This window comes from Panthera pardus, unplaced genomic scaffold (assembly GCF_024362965.1).
Source record: "Panthera pardus isolate Hobbes unplaced genomic scaffold, ASM2436296v1 HiC_scaffold_25, whole genome shotgun sequence".
Taxonomy (NCBI): Eukaryota; Metazoa; Chordata; class Mammalia; order Carnivora; family Felidae; genus Panthera; species Panthera pardus.
Genome location: NW_026526821.1, coordinates 49,213,922 through 49,232,353, shown reverse-complemented (window position 1 = coordinate 49,232,353; position 18,432 = coordinate 49,213,922). Strand labels below are relative to the sequence as shown.

General features: G+C 43.3%; 1 protein-coding gene across 11 annotated transcripts in view; it reads right to left on the bottom strand.

Annotated features, from left to right (window-relative positions):
* Positions 1-18,432, bottom strand: part of SYNDIG1 (synapse differentiation inducing 1) — a 180,717-nt gene that overhangs the window by 17,288 nt on the left and 144,997 nt on the right. The window contains exon 4 of one of the 11 annotated variants that reach the window (XM_053890479.1): positions 10,940-11,066. The exons of the other annotated variants lie outside the window; for them this stretch is intronic. Coding sequence (XP_053746454.1) covers positions 10,940-11,066 — 127 coding nt within the window. The remainder of the gene's footprint in view (positions 1-10,939; positions 11,067-18,432) is intronic. 11 annotated transcript variants of the gene reach the window in all.

The following is an 18,432-nucleotide window of genomic DNA, read 5'->3' as shown; positions in this document are numbered from 1 at the left end:
AGTTTGAATTAATGTTGGAAAAGGCACCAATTCACTTAAGTGTTTGGGATATATCTGCAAAATTATTCCTTAACACTCTTCATTCATTAAAGGAATGGTTTTTAGTGTCATCCTCCTGCAGGGTTCTGTGTTAAGTGCTGAAGATAAAAAAGTCAGTGAGAAGGCAGACTTTGTTTTCCTGGAGCTTATGGTCTAGTGGGGAGCTGACATTACTGTTGTAAATGGTTCCATGAAGGCGTGCCTCAGAAGAGCATGACTGGACTTGGGGGCCAGGGAAGCCTTCCTTGGGGACTCAGGGCTTGAGCTTGGAGATGTCCTGTTGTGGGACTAGGGGAAGGTGCACTTCGAATGAGGGTGGAGTATAGGGAGAAGGGACTGGTGGGGCTGGAGAGGAGAAAAAAAAATGAAGAGGTAGGGAGGCATAGACCATCCAGGTCTGGTGTGCTCCTTAAGAATGGAAGATACTGATGGTCTGCTTGCAGAAGAAAGAAGGGAGTATGGGTGGGAGAGCAAGAGATGTGCATATTTCAGATGTTCCCCATGCCTCTTCCAGACAGCCCAAGTGAGGGACAGGGATAGAAGACTGTGGCAAGTCAAAGGTGACACCAGTGAAACAAAGGGAAGTAGGTATATTTAGTGGAGCAGGAGCAAGGTGATGACAAAGTTGGCCTTTGGCCTAGGATTCAAGGTTACCTTTCAGATATCCAAGCAAAGACATGTATTTGTCCATATGCATCTGCACTGGAGTTAGGAACCAGAAGTTACCTATATGTAGGTAAGAGTCAAAGCTGTAACAATGAGATGGCCAGGGGTAAAATAGTAAAACAGGGCTATGAAGGGCTAATTGCTAAGCCTTTTGTTGATTCTTCCAATTCCTGCTCTACAGCCCCACCATGATGTATCCTTATGTGTTATTAAGCTTACTTTCCTCTGCTCAGGACTCAGGAAGTGAGCTACTTCCATCTGATGATGTATACCTGTCTTCACTTTGGACAATTTTCAACCATTATGACTTTAAATATCACTGCTATTCTATTTTGTCCTCATTTCTGTCTCTCTGGAATTTCTATTGGTTGCATGTTGGACCTCTTCTTTCTGTGTGCCATGTCTCTTTCCTGTTTTCCATCTCTCTTTCTGTGCTTATCTGGGTGATTCCCATGTATCTATCTCCTGGTATATAAATTCTTTCTTCAGTTGCATCCAGTCAATCTGCTGCTTAAACCAAAAATGTTTTTTTTTTGTTATTATTATTACAGGTACTCTATACTTCCCAATTCTAAAAATTCTAGTTGTGAATTTTCCAAGTTTGGATTTTTAAAATATTTTTAACTATGATCTCTCATTCTTTCACTATGGATCTCTATTCCTTCTTAATCACTTAAATTATTTTAATTATTTTAATCTCCTTGGGATTATTGTAGAGTTCTATAATAATCTCAAAGAGATTAAAAATGAATTGTTTTTGTTAATTGAATTCTGGAAGTAATAGTTCTGCTTTAGGAAGAAAATCCACTGACGACCCTCTTGTATGTCTTTCCCCTTCATATAGATTATACATTTCTTTTGTGTTTTTATTGAGAGCTAGGATTAATTATTTTCCTCTTTGCTGGTTTGCAAAACTTTCATTGTCCTTAGGAAGCATCTTTTTATTGCCACAGCGTGAATCCTGAATTACGTATATTTTAATTTTTCAGTGGGTATCCTGCACCATGCTTATATGTAAATTGAGGGCCCACACCTAGGATTAGCCTGGCCCTGAGGTTCTGACTGTGCCCTGATTGTCCAGAACAGACAGAGAGCTTACTTCCTGGTTTAAGAAGCCTGGGGGAGAAGTTTCTAGCCTCTTTCATAGATGGCACACTCTGAGGCTATGGGATTTGTAAGTCCTCCCTGGTCAAACACCATGTTCTCTCTCCCCTCAAAAGAATGAGAAGCCCAGCCACAGCTCCCAGACCCATCTCCTGGAAATGAATTACCCTTGGTCTGCCATGTTGGCAGCTTGCCATCTTTCTGGAATGCAAGACATATTGTCTTTCATGGATACACCAATGGCAATAACAGGTGTTGCAGAGATAAATATTCTTGAGAGCAGGCCCGAGATCCAAGAAACAAAAACACAGGGAATAAAAAGGAGCCAAAACTACAAGGGAATCAAAAGGTTAAAGGGATGGCATCAAAGAGCAGTCAACTTAAATTGGAGCAGGAAGACAGAAGACCCCAGGAGTGTGGTCTCCAGGAAAATAAAAAAAAGAATCCATAGCTTATATGATACATTTGGTCACATCATGAAAAATTATATCTAGAGGCTATTGATGAGTATGGTAAAGAGAAAGCTTAAGTCCATGAACTATAGTAATTGAATTGAATAGAATTGAATAGAATTGAAAAGCAACAATACCCGTGCACTTGGCTTAGCAGTGACTGGGCATCTGTAGTCAGATAATGAATTAATAAGATGCTGTGATGACCACATTGAGAGGATGGGGATGGGCAGAGGTGACATGGGGCAGAGGAGAGGGAGGCCACAGGGACAGAGAACTTTTATAAGAAAGTGAATCTTCATCCATCACAATAATTGGCCTGTGATAAATAAATGGTAAACCGATAGATTAAGAAATTAAGAAAATATATACCTTAAATTTAGTTTTTAACTTTTAGAGAGAGAGAGAGAGAGCACACATGAGCCGGGGAGGGGCAGAGGGAGAGAGAGAATCCCAAGCAGGCTCCATGCCCAGCACAGAGCCTAAAGTGGGGCTTGATCCCATGATCCTGAGATCATGACCTGAGCAGAAACCAAGAGTTGGATGCTTAACATACTGAGCTACCCACGCACCCCATAAATTTTATAACTTTTTAAGAAATTACTAAATACCAGACAGACTTACTAAAATGTTCAAGAGGTGTCTTTGGGAAAGGGCTTGGAAGCTGGGAAGTACTGGTGACACTTCAAACCTTTTGTACAATGTATTTTATTTATTAGTTGTGACAAAGGAACTACACCCTAAGATGTCTTCAAAAGAAGAAACTGGACAAGAGGCAGATGGGAACTCTCTGTACTGCCTTTGTAATGTTTTGTAAACATAAAACTATTATAAAATAAAAGTTTATTTAAAAAAAGGTCAGGGTACTGGATGTAAGCACGTGGGAGACCAGGAACAGTGACCACAGATGCAGGCCCACCCTCCTGTGCTCTGTCTTGGAGGACCTTGAGGGCAGGGCAGGACTTTGGGAAAGGTACTCCTGGCTCAAATCCAGGGCTGACATAAACTAGCTCAGCCCTTGAACTACTCACTATTTTTTGAGTATCTAATTTTACTTTTCTCCGTAAAACAGAGTTATGATACCCATCTGGCTGGTTGTTGTGACAAATATTAGCAACAATAACACACTACTTCTGCTTTATGTGAGACTCCACACTGAAATTCTACTTGTCTCATCTCATTACTCCTTTGCACAGAACCTGAAGTACACACCATTATTAATACTTTTTTCTAACAATGTTTTATGAAAATTATCAAGCACACAGAGAAGTTAAAAGAACCTATAGTGAATACCCAGATATCCACCACCTTAGCTGGCCATTAGGATATTACTATATTTATGTTATTAGATGTCTATTCATCTATATAACTCTCTATTCATCCATCAATCTATCTTTTCTGGGGTACATTTCAATGTAAGTTGCAGATACTTCCTGCTAAACACGTCTGCATGTGAATCCACTAATGAGACCCTGGAAACACAGAATTAAGGTTTTGTGAGGTGAACTTATCCAAAATCACATAGCTGGTGAGTGGCAGCTTTCACTTCAGAACTATATAACACGTGCTCATCTATGGAAACCACTGCTCTCATTCTCACTCTCTAGGCAAAAGTCCCTCTTCTTTCCTGAAAATAAATGGGGAGGAGATCGAAGAATCTAAAAGCTAGGAGAGGAATAACAGATATTTTTCTTAAATACTCATGGGGAACATATAAACATTCTTAGGAACTGGGGCATCTGGGTGGCTCAGTTGATTAAGTGTCCAACTCTTGGTTTTGGCCCAGGTCATGATCTTATGGTTCATAGGATTGAGCCCTGTGTCCAGATCTGTGCTGACAGCTTGGAGCTTGCTTGGGACTCTCTCTCTCTCCCTTTCTGCCCCTCCCCTGCTTGTATGCATTCTCTCTCTCTCTCTCTCTCTCTCTCTCTCAAAATAAGTAAATAAACTTTAAAAAATTCTTAGGAACAAAAATGAATGTTTTGGCACTGTGTGGGTGCACACTGGCCAATGTCTGCCCCGTGCACCAGGGTGCTCCTCTGTGTGCAGTGCCTCCCTGACACCTGGGCAACAGCTGTTTTGTGCCTGTGAAAATCTGTGAGGGAGCCAGTTCAGTGTCACCATGGAGCAGGGCGTCCACCCCATGATGTTTACAGAAGAGACCCCTTGAACTTGAATTTGTGTGCACATTAAACTTTCTCATAATTGCTATAGTATGGGTGACATGTCAGTTCTTTTGTTCTCCTCTTTATTCCCTCTTTCCAGTCCATTTCACAGAAATCCAATTACATAATAAAGAAAACAAATCATTTTTAAAAGTCTTCCTACAGAAGGGCTACTAGATAACCATGAATTAATGATATTAAGAAAAGCTTATTTCTTAAGAAGTGACAGTAAAGACTAGCACAGATTTAAGTAAAAAATGAAAAAAAAAACCCACAGTATTACTTATTAGAGTGGAAAGTTGGGGGAAATGTAAGTGCCTTAAAAGGTGAGTAACTAAATAATCATGCTATCTACTTATGGTGGGCTATGTGGTAAATATTACGCTTTCTGAGCATTGCTAATTACATGAAAAATGCTCTCAATATCAGTTATAAAATGGCATATTTTAAGACATAATCTTACTTACATACAGAATAATGCATAGAATAAAAAAGGATTGGAAGGAACACACTAAATTCTTAAATGTAGTTGTTTTTAAAGTTTACCCTATTGTTTTCATAGTTATTCCAACATTTCAATGGTGGTAAACAGAAAGTGCATATTGATACTGCAGATGACATTTTCTCCTAGACAACATCAGGCTGACCACTCAATTTGTCTCCAAATGAATGCAGTGGAGAGGTGTTAGTGAGGTCCTTTGGGTCAGGGAAACTCAAGTACAGTGACCCTAAATATTCCTCCAGCACTGTGGATGCTGGGACATGGCACAGACCCAGTGCCCTCACATCTGGGTGTCTGTGTGAGGGTAACTTACCTTGGTATGACTGTCCTTTTCTGACTCTGATGCACAGCACCTGGCTGGATCCTGGGTGTGATTCCCTGGGGGATGTAAATCCCTCATTGGCCATCTGACAACCCTCTCCTGAACTTGGTTACACTCTCCTTGGTCACCACTCACCTCATAGAGAGCCAAACATTCTGTGCTGCTTGGTATCAACCTCTTCTGTCTCCACATTTCAGATTGCAGCACATGTAGTAATCATGTGAGGACCTCTGTTACTCCTGCCTGAGGACCACACCTCCCTCACCTCTACTTCCTGGGCCCCTTTCTGCACCAGCTACCCCTGGAGAGAGGAGTCCTGTGAGGAGAACAGGGTGGCTTTCCAGGCCCCCACTGCCTGCTGATTCAGTGTAAGACCTGAAAGCCTGGACTTTGACCTTGTGCATTTGTGGGTCACTGAGGGGATATTTCATAAACAACTCTGTGTGCTTAGAAAAAGAAAGGATCACAGCCCTGAACAGTGAGCCTTTTGTATCAGCATCCTGGGCTTTGGTTTCACATTTACTATGCTATTTATCTTGACAACTGCTCTGCCATTTTCTGTGGGTTGATTGGTTTGCTTTCAGTAGCAATCACATCTATAGACAATCACCCAGGGGCACATTAAAAAAAAAAACAACACCAATTCTATTTTTACCTTCTGCCATATTGCTGTTCTCAATATATTTGCACATTTGTCAGTTATTGTCCTGTCTGGTAAAACATCCCATTTTGCAACTGCAGCAGAAAGAGGAGGACTGGTGAGCAGGTGCCTGTGCTCTGGGGGGTGACCTCACCTGTGTGCCAGGGCATGAGCTGCTCTGCGGCCTCTCAGACTTTCTGCACCACATTGGGTTATCTATCCCTTCCCTTTCAGCTCCTGCTCTTCCCAAGCTGAGTGGGGAGGGGTGTTTTACACGTAGGATGTTGTTATGGCAACACAAGGCCTTTGACAAACTTGGCAACTGGCTCACACTTCTGTGTCCTGTGGGATGAGGTGAGGCCAGGTTTTGCCTTCTGAAGCTCAGAGAGTCTCCTCCTCTGAAGCCCCACTCCCCCTGGCAAGCAGCATTGGGTCAGGAACCAGCTCAGGCTTCCACACATGCAGGCTCCAGCTCTTTGGCCAAGCCTTTCACTGGGTGAATATTTCCACCAAGTGTCCAGCCTTACCTATCCACCCTGCTTTCCATGGGAGCTGGCTTGCTTGTTCCAGCTTCGTCTGGGTTCTCTGTCACTATCTGTTACTTTCAGCCTACACTGTCACTGAGGGGCTTAGCTCCTGTACGAGGTAGCAGTGCTGCACTGTGCTGGTGGCTTTTCTTCTTCACTTAGGGGACCTGTTCGCCTTCACATTTTATGATCCTTGTGAGGTTAGGAAATGTGACATCTGGAGGGAGCACTCTCTGGCACTGGATAGGCATGTAATAGTCTTGGCTTGGCCATTAACCAGCTGTGGGCTTTGTCAAAGCATTTAATCCCACAGGGTCTCAGCAGTGTCTAAGATGTTTCCACAGGAAGTCCAGAGAGTCCACAGGAAATGGAGAAGTTTTCTGGGAGGAGGGGTGGGGGAAGTGCAAGGTGCACCAGGTAGGTAGAGAATGCACCCGGCCACCTTGGTGTGTAGAGAATGCAGCCCGCCTGCTATCATCCCTGTTCTTGTGCCCCCTCTTCCTGGTGAGAGACCTGCTGCCTCTGGGGTCAGATCTCTGGATGGTGCCTGTTGGGGAAGCATCTGTTCTGCTCTTTGCTTGTTTGTTTTGCTTCTGGAACATCTGCCTTCTTTTTCTTGATTTCAAATTTAGGACTTTAATGACTTGGTATGTATCACATCAAGGGATATCAGCATTTGAGAAAGCTCTCCCCTGTGGCAGGAGGTTAGGGGGGACTGAAGTTTTCTGGGGTCTTCCAGGTTAGGAAGAGGCTCTTGAAGAAGATTTGATGACCAGGTAGGATGTGAGGACATGCCTCTCTTAATTGGGGGATTTCCATTGCAAGTCTAGTTTCTCATTTCTCCAGCATGCTTGCTTTTTGCTGGGAAGAGATTATTTGAAGGAGGGAAGGGGGAGGGGCAGAGGGAGGATCTCGAGGAAAATGCTGCTCTGGGTGGAAGGAATTTTAAGTTAGCATATGAGACGCACACATGCATAGTGCATTTGGTTGGTTGCTTTTCTCTCACTGGCCTGTTCGCTATGTATTGGGCACCTATGCTGTGTGTGGTGAATCCTGTTGGTGCTGTGCCCTGACCCTTCAACCCCTCATCACGACCAATGCTCCAAAGGACAAGCTGCCAGTGGCTCCCAGGGCACTGCCTGTGGCTTCAGGAACTCTCCTGCGATAGGTTCCCTTTCAGCAGAAAGTCCACCAATGACTGCCACATGTAGAAGGGGATGTTCTCAAGAGTTGCCTGTAGGATTGACTGGGGCCTCAGTGGCAATTTAAGATTTGCTGCTGCATTCCAGAGCCCATCTAGGTTTATTTGTGTAATCAAGATAGGGTTCCCTTATAATGCTACATTAAAATTGTCTTCCAAGTATGCAGGTTGAAAAGGAGTTAATTTTTTCCCACAATAATGGAAGGATCCTACTTGCACTCTAGTTTTATGAAGCAGTAAATAGAGACATAAGCTTTCACTAGAGGTCACATTTCACTGAATCTTTGTTCACAGTTTCTCCCCAAACCCAGAAAGAGTAAATTCACAGTGATGGAAGACAGGTGAACAAATTGTAATCATCTTCAAGTTGATTACTTCATGGGCATTTAGACGAGCAATATGGGTTAAGTAAGAAACTTCAAAAGTGTTGGGAAATAGTGTCATGGAAAGCAATGAGATGCAGTAAGTGTGTCAAATCTTGTCCAATTTAAAAAAAAATGATAGGACGCACACATAGGTAGATGTGCTTGGTGCAAAAGTACATAGATGTACACATACAAATGGCTGAAGATAGAGGGTCAATGATGGGCAGTTGAGGTGGTTAACATAGGCACCCAATGAGGGAACTAATGTGGGGACCCAAGCAGAACACGGAGGGAGAAAAGATTGCACTAAAAAATAAGAAGAATGTGTGAATAATTGGATTTGTGCAATTGTGCACAATTATGTATGTTTTTTTGAATGCATAAAGAAATAAAGCTCGTAAAAAGTATCCGGATTGGCCAGGAGGAGGTCAAACTTTCACTCTTCACAGATGACATGATACTCTATATGGAAAACCAAAAAGGCTGCACCAAAAAACTGCTAGAATTGATTCATGAATTCAGCAAAGTTGCAGGGTATAAAATCAACACACGGAAATCGGTTGCATTCCTATACACCAACGATGAAGCAACAGAAAGAGAAATCCAGGAATCGATCCCATTTACAGTTGCACCAAAAACCATAAAATACCTAGGAATAAATCTAACCAAAGAGGTGAAAATCTATACGCTGAAAACTATAGAAAGGTTTATGAAAGAAATTGAAGAAGATACAAAAAAATGGAAAAAAGATTCCATGCTCCTGGATAGGAAGAACAAATATTGTTAAAATGTAGATACTTTCCAAGGCAATCTACATATTGAATGCAATCCCTATCAAAATAACTCCAGCATTCTTCACAGAGCTAGAACAAATAATCCTAAAATTTGTATCAAAGCAGAAAAGACCTCGAATAGCCAAAACGATCTTGAAAAAGAAAACCAAAGCAGGAGGCATCACAATCCCAGACATCAAGCTATATTGCAAAGCTGTAATCATTAAGACAGTATGGTACTGGCACAAGAACAGACACTCAGATCAATGGACAGACTAGAGAACCCAGAAATGGACCCACAAATGTATGGCCAACTAATCTTTGATAAAGCAGGAAAGAATATTCAATGGAATAAAGACAGTCTCTTCAGCAAGTGGTGCTGGGAAAAGTGGACAGCGACATGCAGAAGAATGAACCTGGAGCACTTTCTTACACCATACACAAAAATAAACTCAAAATGGATGAAAGACATCAATGGAAGACAGGAAGCCATCAAAATCCTCAAGGAGAAAGCAAGCAAAATCTCTTTGATCTTGGCCGCAGCAAATTCTTACTCAACACGTCTCCAGTGGCAAGAGAAACAAAAACAAAAATGAACTACTGGGACCTCATCAAAATGAAAAGCTTCTGCACAGCGAAGGAAACAACCAGCAAAAGTAAAAGGCAACCAACAGAATGGGAGAAGATATTTGCAAATGACTTATCAGATAAAGGGTTAGTATCCAAAATCTATAAAGAACATATCAAACTCAACACCCAGAAAAACCCAAATAATCCAGTGAAGAAATGGGCAAAAGACATGAATAGACAGACACTTCTCCCAAGAAGACATCCCGATGGCCAACTGACACATGAAAAAATGCTCAATATCACTCATCATCAGGGAACTACAAATCAAAACCACAATGAGATACCACCTTACCCCTGTCAGAATGGCTAACATTAACAACTCAGGCAACAGCAGATGTTGGTGAGGATGCAGAGAAAGAGGATCTCTTTTGCATTGTTGGTGGGAATGCAAGCTGGTACAGCCGCTCTGGAAAACAGTATGGAGGTTTCTCAAAAAACTAAAAATAGAACTACCTTACGACCCTGCAATTGCACTACTAGGCATTTATCTAAGGGATAAAGGTGTACTGTTTCGAAGGGACACATGCACCCCCACGTTTATAGCAGCACTATCAACAATAGCCAAAGTATGGAAAGCGTCCAAAAGTCCACCGATGGATGAATGGATAAAGAAGATGTGGTATATATATATATATATATATATATATATATATATATATATATACACACACACACACACACACAATGGAGTATTACTCAGCAATCAAAAAGAATGAAATCTTGCCATTTGCAACCACATGGATGGAACTGGAGGGGATTATGCTAAGTGAAATTAGTCAGTCAGAGAAAGACAAAAATCATATGATTTCACTCATATGAGGACTTTAAGAGACAAAACAGATGAACATAAGGGAAGGGAAACAAAAATAATATAAAAACAGGGAGGGGGACAAAAGGGAAGAGACTCATAAATATGGAGAACAAACTGAGGGTTACAGGAGGGGTTGTGGGAGAGGTGATGGGCTAAATAGGTAAGGGGAACTAAGGAATCTACTCTTGAAACCATTGTTGCACTATATGCTTAGTAATTTGGATATAAATTTTTAAAAAGTAAAAAAAAAAAATTAAAAACAAAAACTATAAAAAAAAGGTATTCCTTTGGCCTCCTCATTAAGATGTTTTTCCAATTTAGAAACACAAGTTTTTATCAGGAAGCAGGAGAACTGGAGAAAAGACCATGCAGCCCCTAGGAGATACCACATTGTCCATTTAGGAAAATGGACAATGTCCAACCACGTCTCCAAGTAGCTTTTATCATGCTCATTGTGTCCATTCTTCAATATCCCAGCTGCAAAACCATAAAAGACTATCAGGGAATGAAAAGGCCAGCCAGAAAAGCAGAAAGTTACAAAACCAGTGAACAAGATAAAGCTGCTTTGGTAGGAGGTTCTGTGAAGCATATACAGGAGGTGCATGTAGAAATAAAATGTGAGCTGAGCAGTGGGTTTTATGTCAGGATGACAGGGCTCTTCCATACACAACTTTCTCCTTTTCTGCCCTCATCTCATGGTGGGAAGAAAGTGCACACAATTCCACATGAGTTCATGACTCACCAATGTCAGGAGAGCACCCGGCCCCAGAGTCCAACATGGAACAAGTGGTGGTCTTTACCACTTTTCTTTCCAGGAGGGCTTCCTGCTGGTGGCAGGGGGCAGTTGGAAGCCCATGCTTTCTTCCCATCTGGGAAAAATAGGAGGCCACTGAGTCACACAGGTAGGCTGCTCTTGAGGCTGCTCTGTGGGAGACTCTCATTCAGATAGGGTCTTTGAACACAGGCACTGCCTTCTGCTTTCTGCTAGGTTGTGGTGAGATGCCCATATAAGCTATACATGGACCCCATGCTTTCTTATTCCCTTCCAACAACCACAGAGAGATCCCAGGACTTCTGGGTATGGCAAACACCACTACTGACAAGTCCGCTGGAAGAAAATATGGTAAAGCTAATGGCCAACAGGCTAATAGCTACAATATACAAAGAATGCCTACAAAGCAGTAAAATACAAAAGCCCAATAAAAATAGGTAAGAGTATGAACCAGCAATTTATAGAAGAAATAATAAAAATAGCAAAGATATTTAACAACATAGTAATCGATGAAATGCAAATTGAAGTGACAAGATCTCTATTTTTATCTACCAGATGAGTGAAAATTGAACTCTGAGCCCTAGTGGAGAAGACAGTAGCAAGGATAAATTTTCTTAGCGAGGGTAAAAATTGGCACAGACTCCTGGAGGTCAATTTTTAGTATCTACCAAGTTTGCATGTGCATAATCTTTGGTTCAATGGAATTTCACCTGTGGGTGTGCTTGCAAAAGGAGAAACTGAAACAAGTTGTATGCTCATTTTAGGGAAATGATTAGACAGTGCACATTCATACATAACACCACAGAATCACTAAAAATGTTGATCTCTACATATTGATACCAAAAGTATTTACATTATGTGAAAAAGAAAGTTGCAATGCATGTTGGTTTATTTTTAAACCCAAACTACATGCATGCACAGGTTTATAACTCACTGTATGAGTAGGTCCCCTTGGGGGAGGCTTTGAGGAAGGGGAAGAGAGAGGGAGATTCACTTTTGTCCTTGTTGCTTTGATCTCTTGCTCCTTCTGTTTACCAGAGAGTGTAGTCAGGTAGGTAACAAAGGCAATGAATGAATCGTGCCGTATGTCCATGGGGTTCCCTGATAGTTAAAGGAATATGAGGCATAGGGTAAGGGGTGCTGGTGAACTTAAAGGAGATGACAACTGACTGTGATAATGGGAGTCCTCAACCATGTCCCAAAACAGGGCATCTGGTGCAGGGTATCAAGCACTCAGCTCCCCATTTCCTTGTGGCGAAATGCAGAAGCAGAGCAAACCTGTCCTACTCAAAGCCTCATCTATGACTTAAACTTTGGTTTTTATTTTTTTCATAACACACTGGTCTTTCTTTCTTTCTTTCTTTCTTTCTTTCTTCTTTCTTTCTTTACACTTTTAGGCAATCTGTTCAGCTAGAAAGGTAAACTTACATCACTTCCCTCCACCATATAACTAAGAAAACTGCCTGTTAGAACTCATCTCTCCAACTCAATACTGAACTGAGTCCCAATCATGTACCAGCCATGGGAACAGATGACAGGACACCTGAACAGATGGGAGTCCACCCCATCTCAGCCCACAGGTGAGAGCAGAGAACCACACCCTATGTGAAGGGGCCTTCACAGGAGCCTGTGCAGACCATCACGGAGCAGGTGGTGGGGACACCTGACTCAGTTGGGGTTCAGGGTGGGGTGGGAAGACTTCTCACTATTGTCATAAGGAACAACCTGGTGATGAGGGATAGAAGGCATTCCAGAACACAGTGCATTGAGAAAGTCTGGAGGTGAGGGAAGGTCTGGCTGGCCTGACATCTGGCTCAGAAACTTCCAGGTTGGGCACAAGGGGAATGCCAAGGGGTGATGTTGGAGAGGAAGGCAGATGCCAGTGGTCCCATGTTTGCATTTAGGGCTGTAACATCTGCTCAAATTAGCAAGGCAAGGGCATTCTTGGTCTGGGGATGATCTTTGATCAGCAAGAGACAATTTCCAGGCCTGCCTACTCACCGAATATTTATAATGGCAGTAAACTTGCCACAGGCTACCAAACCACATTGTGTTCACATTAAACACAATCCATTCATCACTTCTGATTGTCCTGAGGAGACAAGGACCAGAACAGAACATGAAGAGCCACTGGAAATGATGGAGAGATTACTCTGTGATGAGGAAGCTGACAGTAAATTCATTGGCCAAGAAAAAATAAGAAACATCTCATCATCCATGGCAGTATCCTCTAGGGCCTTTGAAATGCCATGGTTTCTTACACATTGTTTTAGCTTCTCACAAATTTATTCCAGAAGGAAGAAAACGGTTTGTGAGGCCCTGTCTCTCAAAGGCTGTGACTCTCTCCCACGCCTACCTCCTTTCTCAGTGCTCAGCTCCAAAAGACCTGTTTCCTGGTAAAGGCACAACTATTTACTGCCCTCTTCCCCAAAACACTCATGAAATACCTGACAGAAAAGGCAGCTTCCTGCTGCTTTTCCTGGCTCACCCCACCAGTGGCTCAATTACCCTTTTGGTATCTGGACTCCTTACAAAGAAGAAGAGGGACTAGAGTCCCTGGACAGTTTTGATAAAAATCTCATTGAAATGGTACAATTAGAATCTCCTGTGTATTTTCACTGGGGTTGCAATGCTGTAAATTAGGCGCTAAGTCCAGGCAGCAAGGGTTTCACATGGCTAGAAAGGTTTAAAATGAATGGATTTTTGAGCTCCTCACTGTCCACGCTGCCCTCACCCCATGGCCAGCTGCCTGCATTCCAGCTGTACATTTAGAAAATGAAGCACCATTCTGGTCTGGTCTGAGGACAGAGGACAGACCACAGAGACATGTGAGGTGGATAGTACTGACCTTTTGCCCACAATTTTCCAGAGTCCTGGTTAGCGTAACTACCAGAAATCTAAGCTGTCATCCAAATGTTGGGCCCCTGATTCCAGAAACCATCAATACTGCAAGCCCACTATTAAAACAAAAGTCAGGTGATGGTGGGGTATAGAAACTGCCAAGGAGGTTTATTTTATTACAATTTCTTAAACTGTCATTGAAAATAAGACTGACTTCACAGGGTTTGCTTTTGCATATTATTTACCAAGAGAGACAAGAGGAATCATTAGGCTCTTTTCTACAATTTTTACTTTGTTTCCAGGTGAGACCCTTAAAGGTCCAGATACCCCAACACATCTTACATCATGAAATTATGCTTTGAAGTCCTTTCTAATATACTGATAAACTAATGTTGTTCCACCTTGTCCATAATGTATAAATCTCTCTTTTCTTTGAAAATAAAAGTTTTAGGAAATTTGTTCAAGAAGGAGGAATGTTGTGTTGGAGGCTGGCAGTCCTGGGGAGATGTGGCCAATTGCGTTCTTTTTCTGGATGAGACAATAAGTCCACAGTGGCTGCAGGAGTGGGCAGTTGTGGCTGCTGAGGCCTTCCATGGCCCTCCATGACCCTCTGCTGTCCATCCCCCCTCCACAGCCCTCACACCCACCCTGGGTGATTTGTGCTCCACACCAGGGCAGCTGAGCTATGGTAATGCCACAGCATGGTTTCAACCTCACCTGGGTCTACTGCCTGGACATTCTATGAACCTGTTCTCCAATTTCCCTCAATGTTGATTCGAAGCCACCTGCACCATAGCCCCTTCCTGGATTTCTCATGGCTTCTACCTATAGACAGGTAGAGGCTCACCAGGTGGGGCTTTTAGGGGCAGTAGTGAATTCTCAACATCATCCTAGGGAACAGTAATGCCCTGTAGATGACATAGGGATCTGTGACCTCCCTGTTTATTTTTTTTTAATTTTTTTTTAACATTTATTTATTTATTTTTAAAATTTTTTTTAACATTTATTTATTTTTGAGACAGAGAGAGACAGAGCATGAACGGGGGAGAGCCAGAGAGAGGGAGACACAGAATCTGAAACAGGCTCCAGGCTCTGAGCTGTCAGCACAGAGCCCCACGCGGGGCTCGAACTCACGGACCGTGAGATCGTGACCTGAGCTGAAGTCCGACGCTTAACCGACTGAGCCACCCAGGCGCCCCTAACGTTTATTTTTGAGACAGAGAGAGACAGAGCATGAACGGGGAAAGGGCAGAGAGAGAGGGAGACACAGAATCGGAAGCAGGCTCCAGGCTCTGAGCCATCAGCCCAGAGCCCGACGCGGGGCTCGAACTCACGGACCGCGAGATCGTGACCTGAGCTGAAGTCGGACGCTTAACCGACTGAGCCACCCAGGCGCCCCGTGACCTCCCTGTTTAAAAACTTACCCTACTTCATAACAGCAGCCAAGCAAGTAAAACTTCTGGACCTTGTCATTGCTTAATGGGCTGTCTTCTAATCTTTATAGTGTTATTTTTGTCACTCTTCACAGCTTTTTCCTTAGAGTTTATTTGTCTGGTATTAACATCACTGCAGCTGGATCCTTCAGAGCCACATAGCTCCTAGACAAGAAACTCCATAACTCAGGGGTTATTCTAGAAAAGCAATGGAAGGGAAATGGAACTCACAGCATAGGTGGCTCAAAGTGGTAACAACCAAGGTGCCAATGGGCAAAGCTGATGCCAGCTCTGAAGAATAGAATACAAGGGCTTCCAGGAACCAGTATCTCAGGAGCATGGGCACTGCAGCAGCCCCAGAAGGGATTCTGTGTTTTTGAAACAGAAGGGCTCAGGTTACCGCATCAAGTAAACCATTCTCTAGTCACAGGAGCCCTTAGGTCTCTGGCTGTTCTTGGGCCTCCAGGCTGTTTCCAGTTTGGGGCTATGGAAGCTGCTATGAACAATCTTGTACAGGTATTTCTGTGTGTCCCTCAGTCCATTTCTCTTAGGCAAATATCTGGGTGTGAAATAGGGAGATCAATGTTTACATTTGTAAGGAAAATGTAGACCATTTTCTGCAGTGGTTGTAGCATTTTACACTTGTACCGCAGTAGGTTTGGGTCCCAGGCCTCCAGCCCCTCCCCAGTGGTTTGATGTCAGCATTTTTAATGTTTACTGTTCCACTGGGTAAGCAATGATGGTTTTCATTTGTACTCCCCTGATGATAAATGGTTATAGCACCTTCTCTTGTGCTACTTGGTCCTTCATGTATCTTCCTTTGTGAATGAACTATAAAGATTTGTCTTATTATTGAGTTGTTGCCATTCTTTCTATAGTCTCCATATTACCGTTTTTGTATAGGTAGCATCTCCCATTTCATGGATGAGTCAAATGAGACATGGAGAGGTGAAGCATCCATGCAGCTTGTCTATGTGGCAGTGGGATCCAGCTTCTGACTGTGTAATTGTGTGTGGCCCAAAGTGCGGCCCTCCTGACTGCACAGCAGAGTGTCTGGTGAGGAGTGGGGCAGGGGGACGAGTAGCTGCATTGTCTACCTTGGCTGCTGCTGCTGTCAGCTCTTGGAAGCTGCCTGTGTCCCTCACTGTCATCAAACTCCCTGGAAAGGGTGCTTTAACATGATTTTGCCAAACCTCCACTATATTGATTTCCCTTTGCTGGTATTATGCTGGGCTATGTAAATCACTTTCAGTTTTTATGACCCAGTGCTTTGCAAATGCATGGAAAGGCCCCAGATTGCATGTGTTCCCAACATACAGCATGGCAAAGACAGCGGTGAGCTTGTTCTGTGGTGTGTTTATACACTGTGGACTCTAGAAAGTTTAGGAACACTGGAAAAGCTAGGGTGCATGTCCATGCCTTTTCCCTGTGATCTCTATTTTTCTTCCTGCCTGATTTTTTCCTCCTCCGCTTTCTCCCTCCTTTTCCTATCTTCCTCCTTCCTATCTCTATCTTTCTCTTTGGTATACTGTTATTTTAAAATTGCCATCACTCTTTGAAAGGCCTTGAAGTCAAAGCATCATTTTTGACTGTCTTGCCTAAGAAATTGGACATGGGACCTGTCTTCATCTCAGGACATGGCTCAGGAAGTCTCACCAAGGGAGGTAGCAGGTGCCATCTGTGTAATTCTAGAGGAACACTTCCCTTACTCTGGAGAGTTCTTTCTGGCTTTAGTGGGGAGATGCACACCCATAGGTATATGGCAGAGTGAGTCCTTGCCTACCCTGCCATCAGAGTGGCTCATGTGTAACAGGCTGGAATCCCTCTTTCTCATCCATGTGCTATGTGCCTGTCATCAGCCTGTCATCAGGATGCCCACCACCATCACTTGTTCAAAACTGTTCAAACACTGTTTTCATTTAGCCCCACTGGGCCGTTTGCATGATGTTTGATGGGGACAGATACAGAGAGCAGTGGTGGGCACAACTCTGCTAAATCTCTAAATCCCATAGTTGTTTTCTGAGAAATAGCAGACATTTCCTTATCAACTTGATCAGAGTTGTATTTCTAAAGAGTATTTCAGCCTCTGTTCAGTACTTGTGCTGCCTCCATTTCAGGCAGGAAGTCAACCTTTGTGTATAATGTCAGGCCAGCAGGTCCCCAAGGGCTGTTGCCAGTGTCTGCAGCTCTGTGAGAAGGAGCAGCAGAGGCAGGGCAGAGCAGATGCTGTGTCAGAGTATCTCTGGTCATATGGCCTTGGGCAGTCACTGATGTCACCTGCTGGGATCTCCTTCCATATGATGGCTGTGGGCCCCACCCTGTCTGCCAGGGTCTCCCCTAGCAGGTGTGGAAGTGTGCTCTGGGGGGGATTCCAAAGACGCAGAGCAGTGCTCCCTTGCTCACGATGACCACTGCATCCAGAAGATCCCTCACCTTTCAAGGTCCAGATCTTATAGTCCATATGGGGACTTTGAAGAGGATACAACATGGACTTGATCTCCCTCCTGCCTGAGCTCTGACAGCTGAGGCTGGCTTTCACTTTTGGTTCTGGGATGACCAAGGGAAGGCTGGAAACTGTTTCATATACATGTCAGTGAGCCATAGAAAGCTTTCTTCACTTGGAAGTCATTTCATCCCTTCTGCTGTACAGCAATGAACCCTTGAGAGAGGCAGCCTCAAATAAAGACTCACATCAGGGTACTAATTCTTCTGCTTTTTTCTCCTACAGATTTTTACATGAAGAAGCAGGGACTGAACACACCAAGGACAGTCTGGTGGGGAGTTGTGCAGACAGACTGCCCAATGTTCTCTACACAGTTTCCTCATTCCTGGCTGGGGACCAGCCCTCTGTCATCTGAGTGCCTTAACTACAAATGATCAAAAATGATTTCACATCCACATTGTACACCCATGACATGAATAAAAGATCTGAAGATACTGTCACAGCCAAGAGTCGGTACTCTTCAATTTTTTATCACCACCTTTGCTCTCCAGGCCCTGAGGATTCCACGCCAAGCAATTGTGAACACTTAATTCTATAATGCCATGTTTATGCACGTCTGTGTGAAGAGGGCCTGCTCACAGGGAGTCCTGAAGAGGTGTGCTCAGTGTGGCTGTGAGACTATAGAGTCAAACACAGGCTCACCAAGGGCTTCATTTTTAGTTTGGCAGTAGAGAATTTTGTTGCTG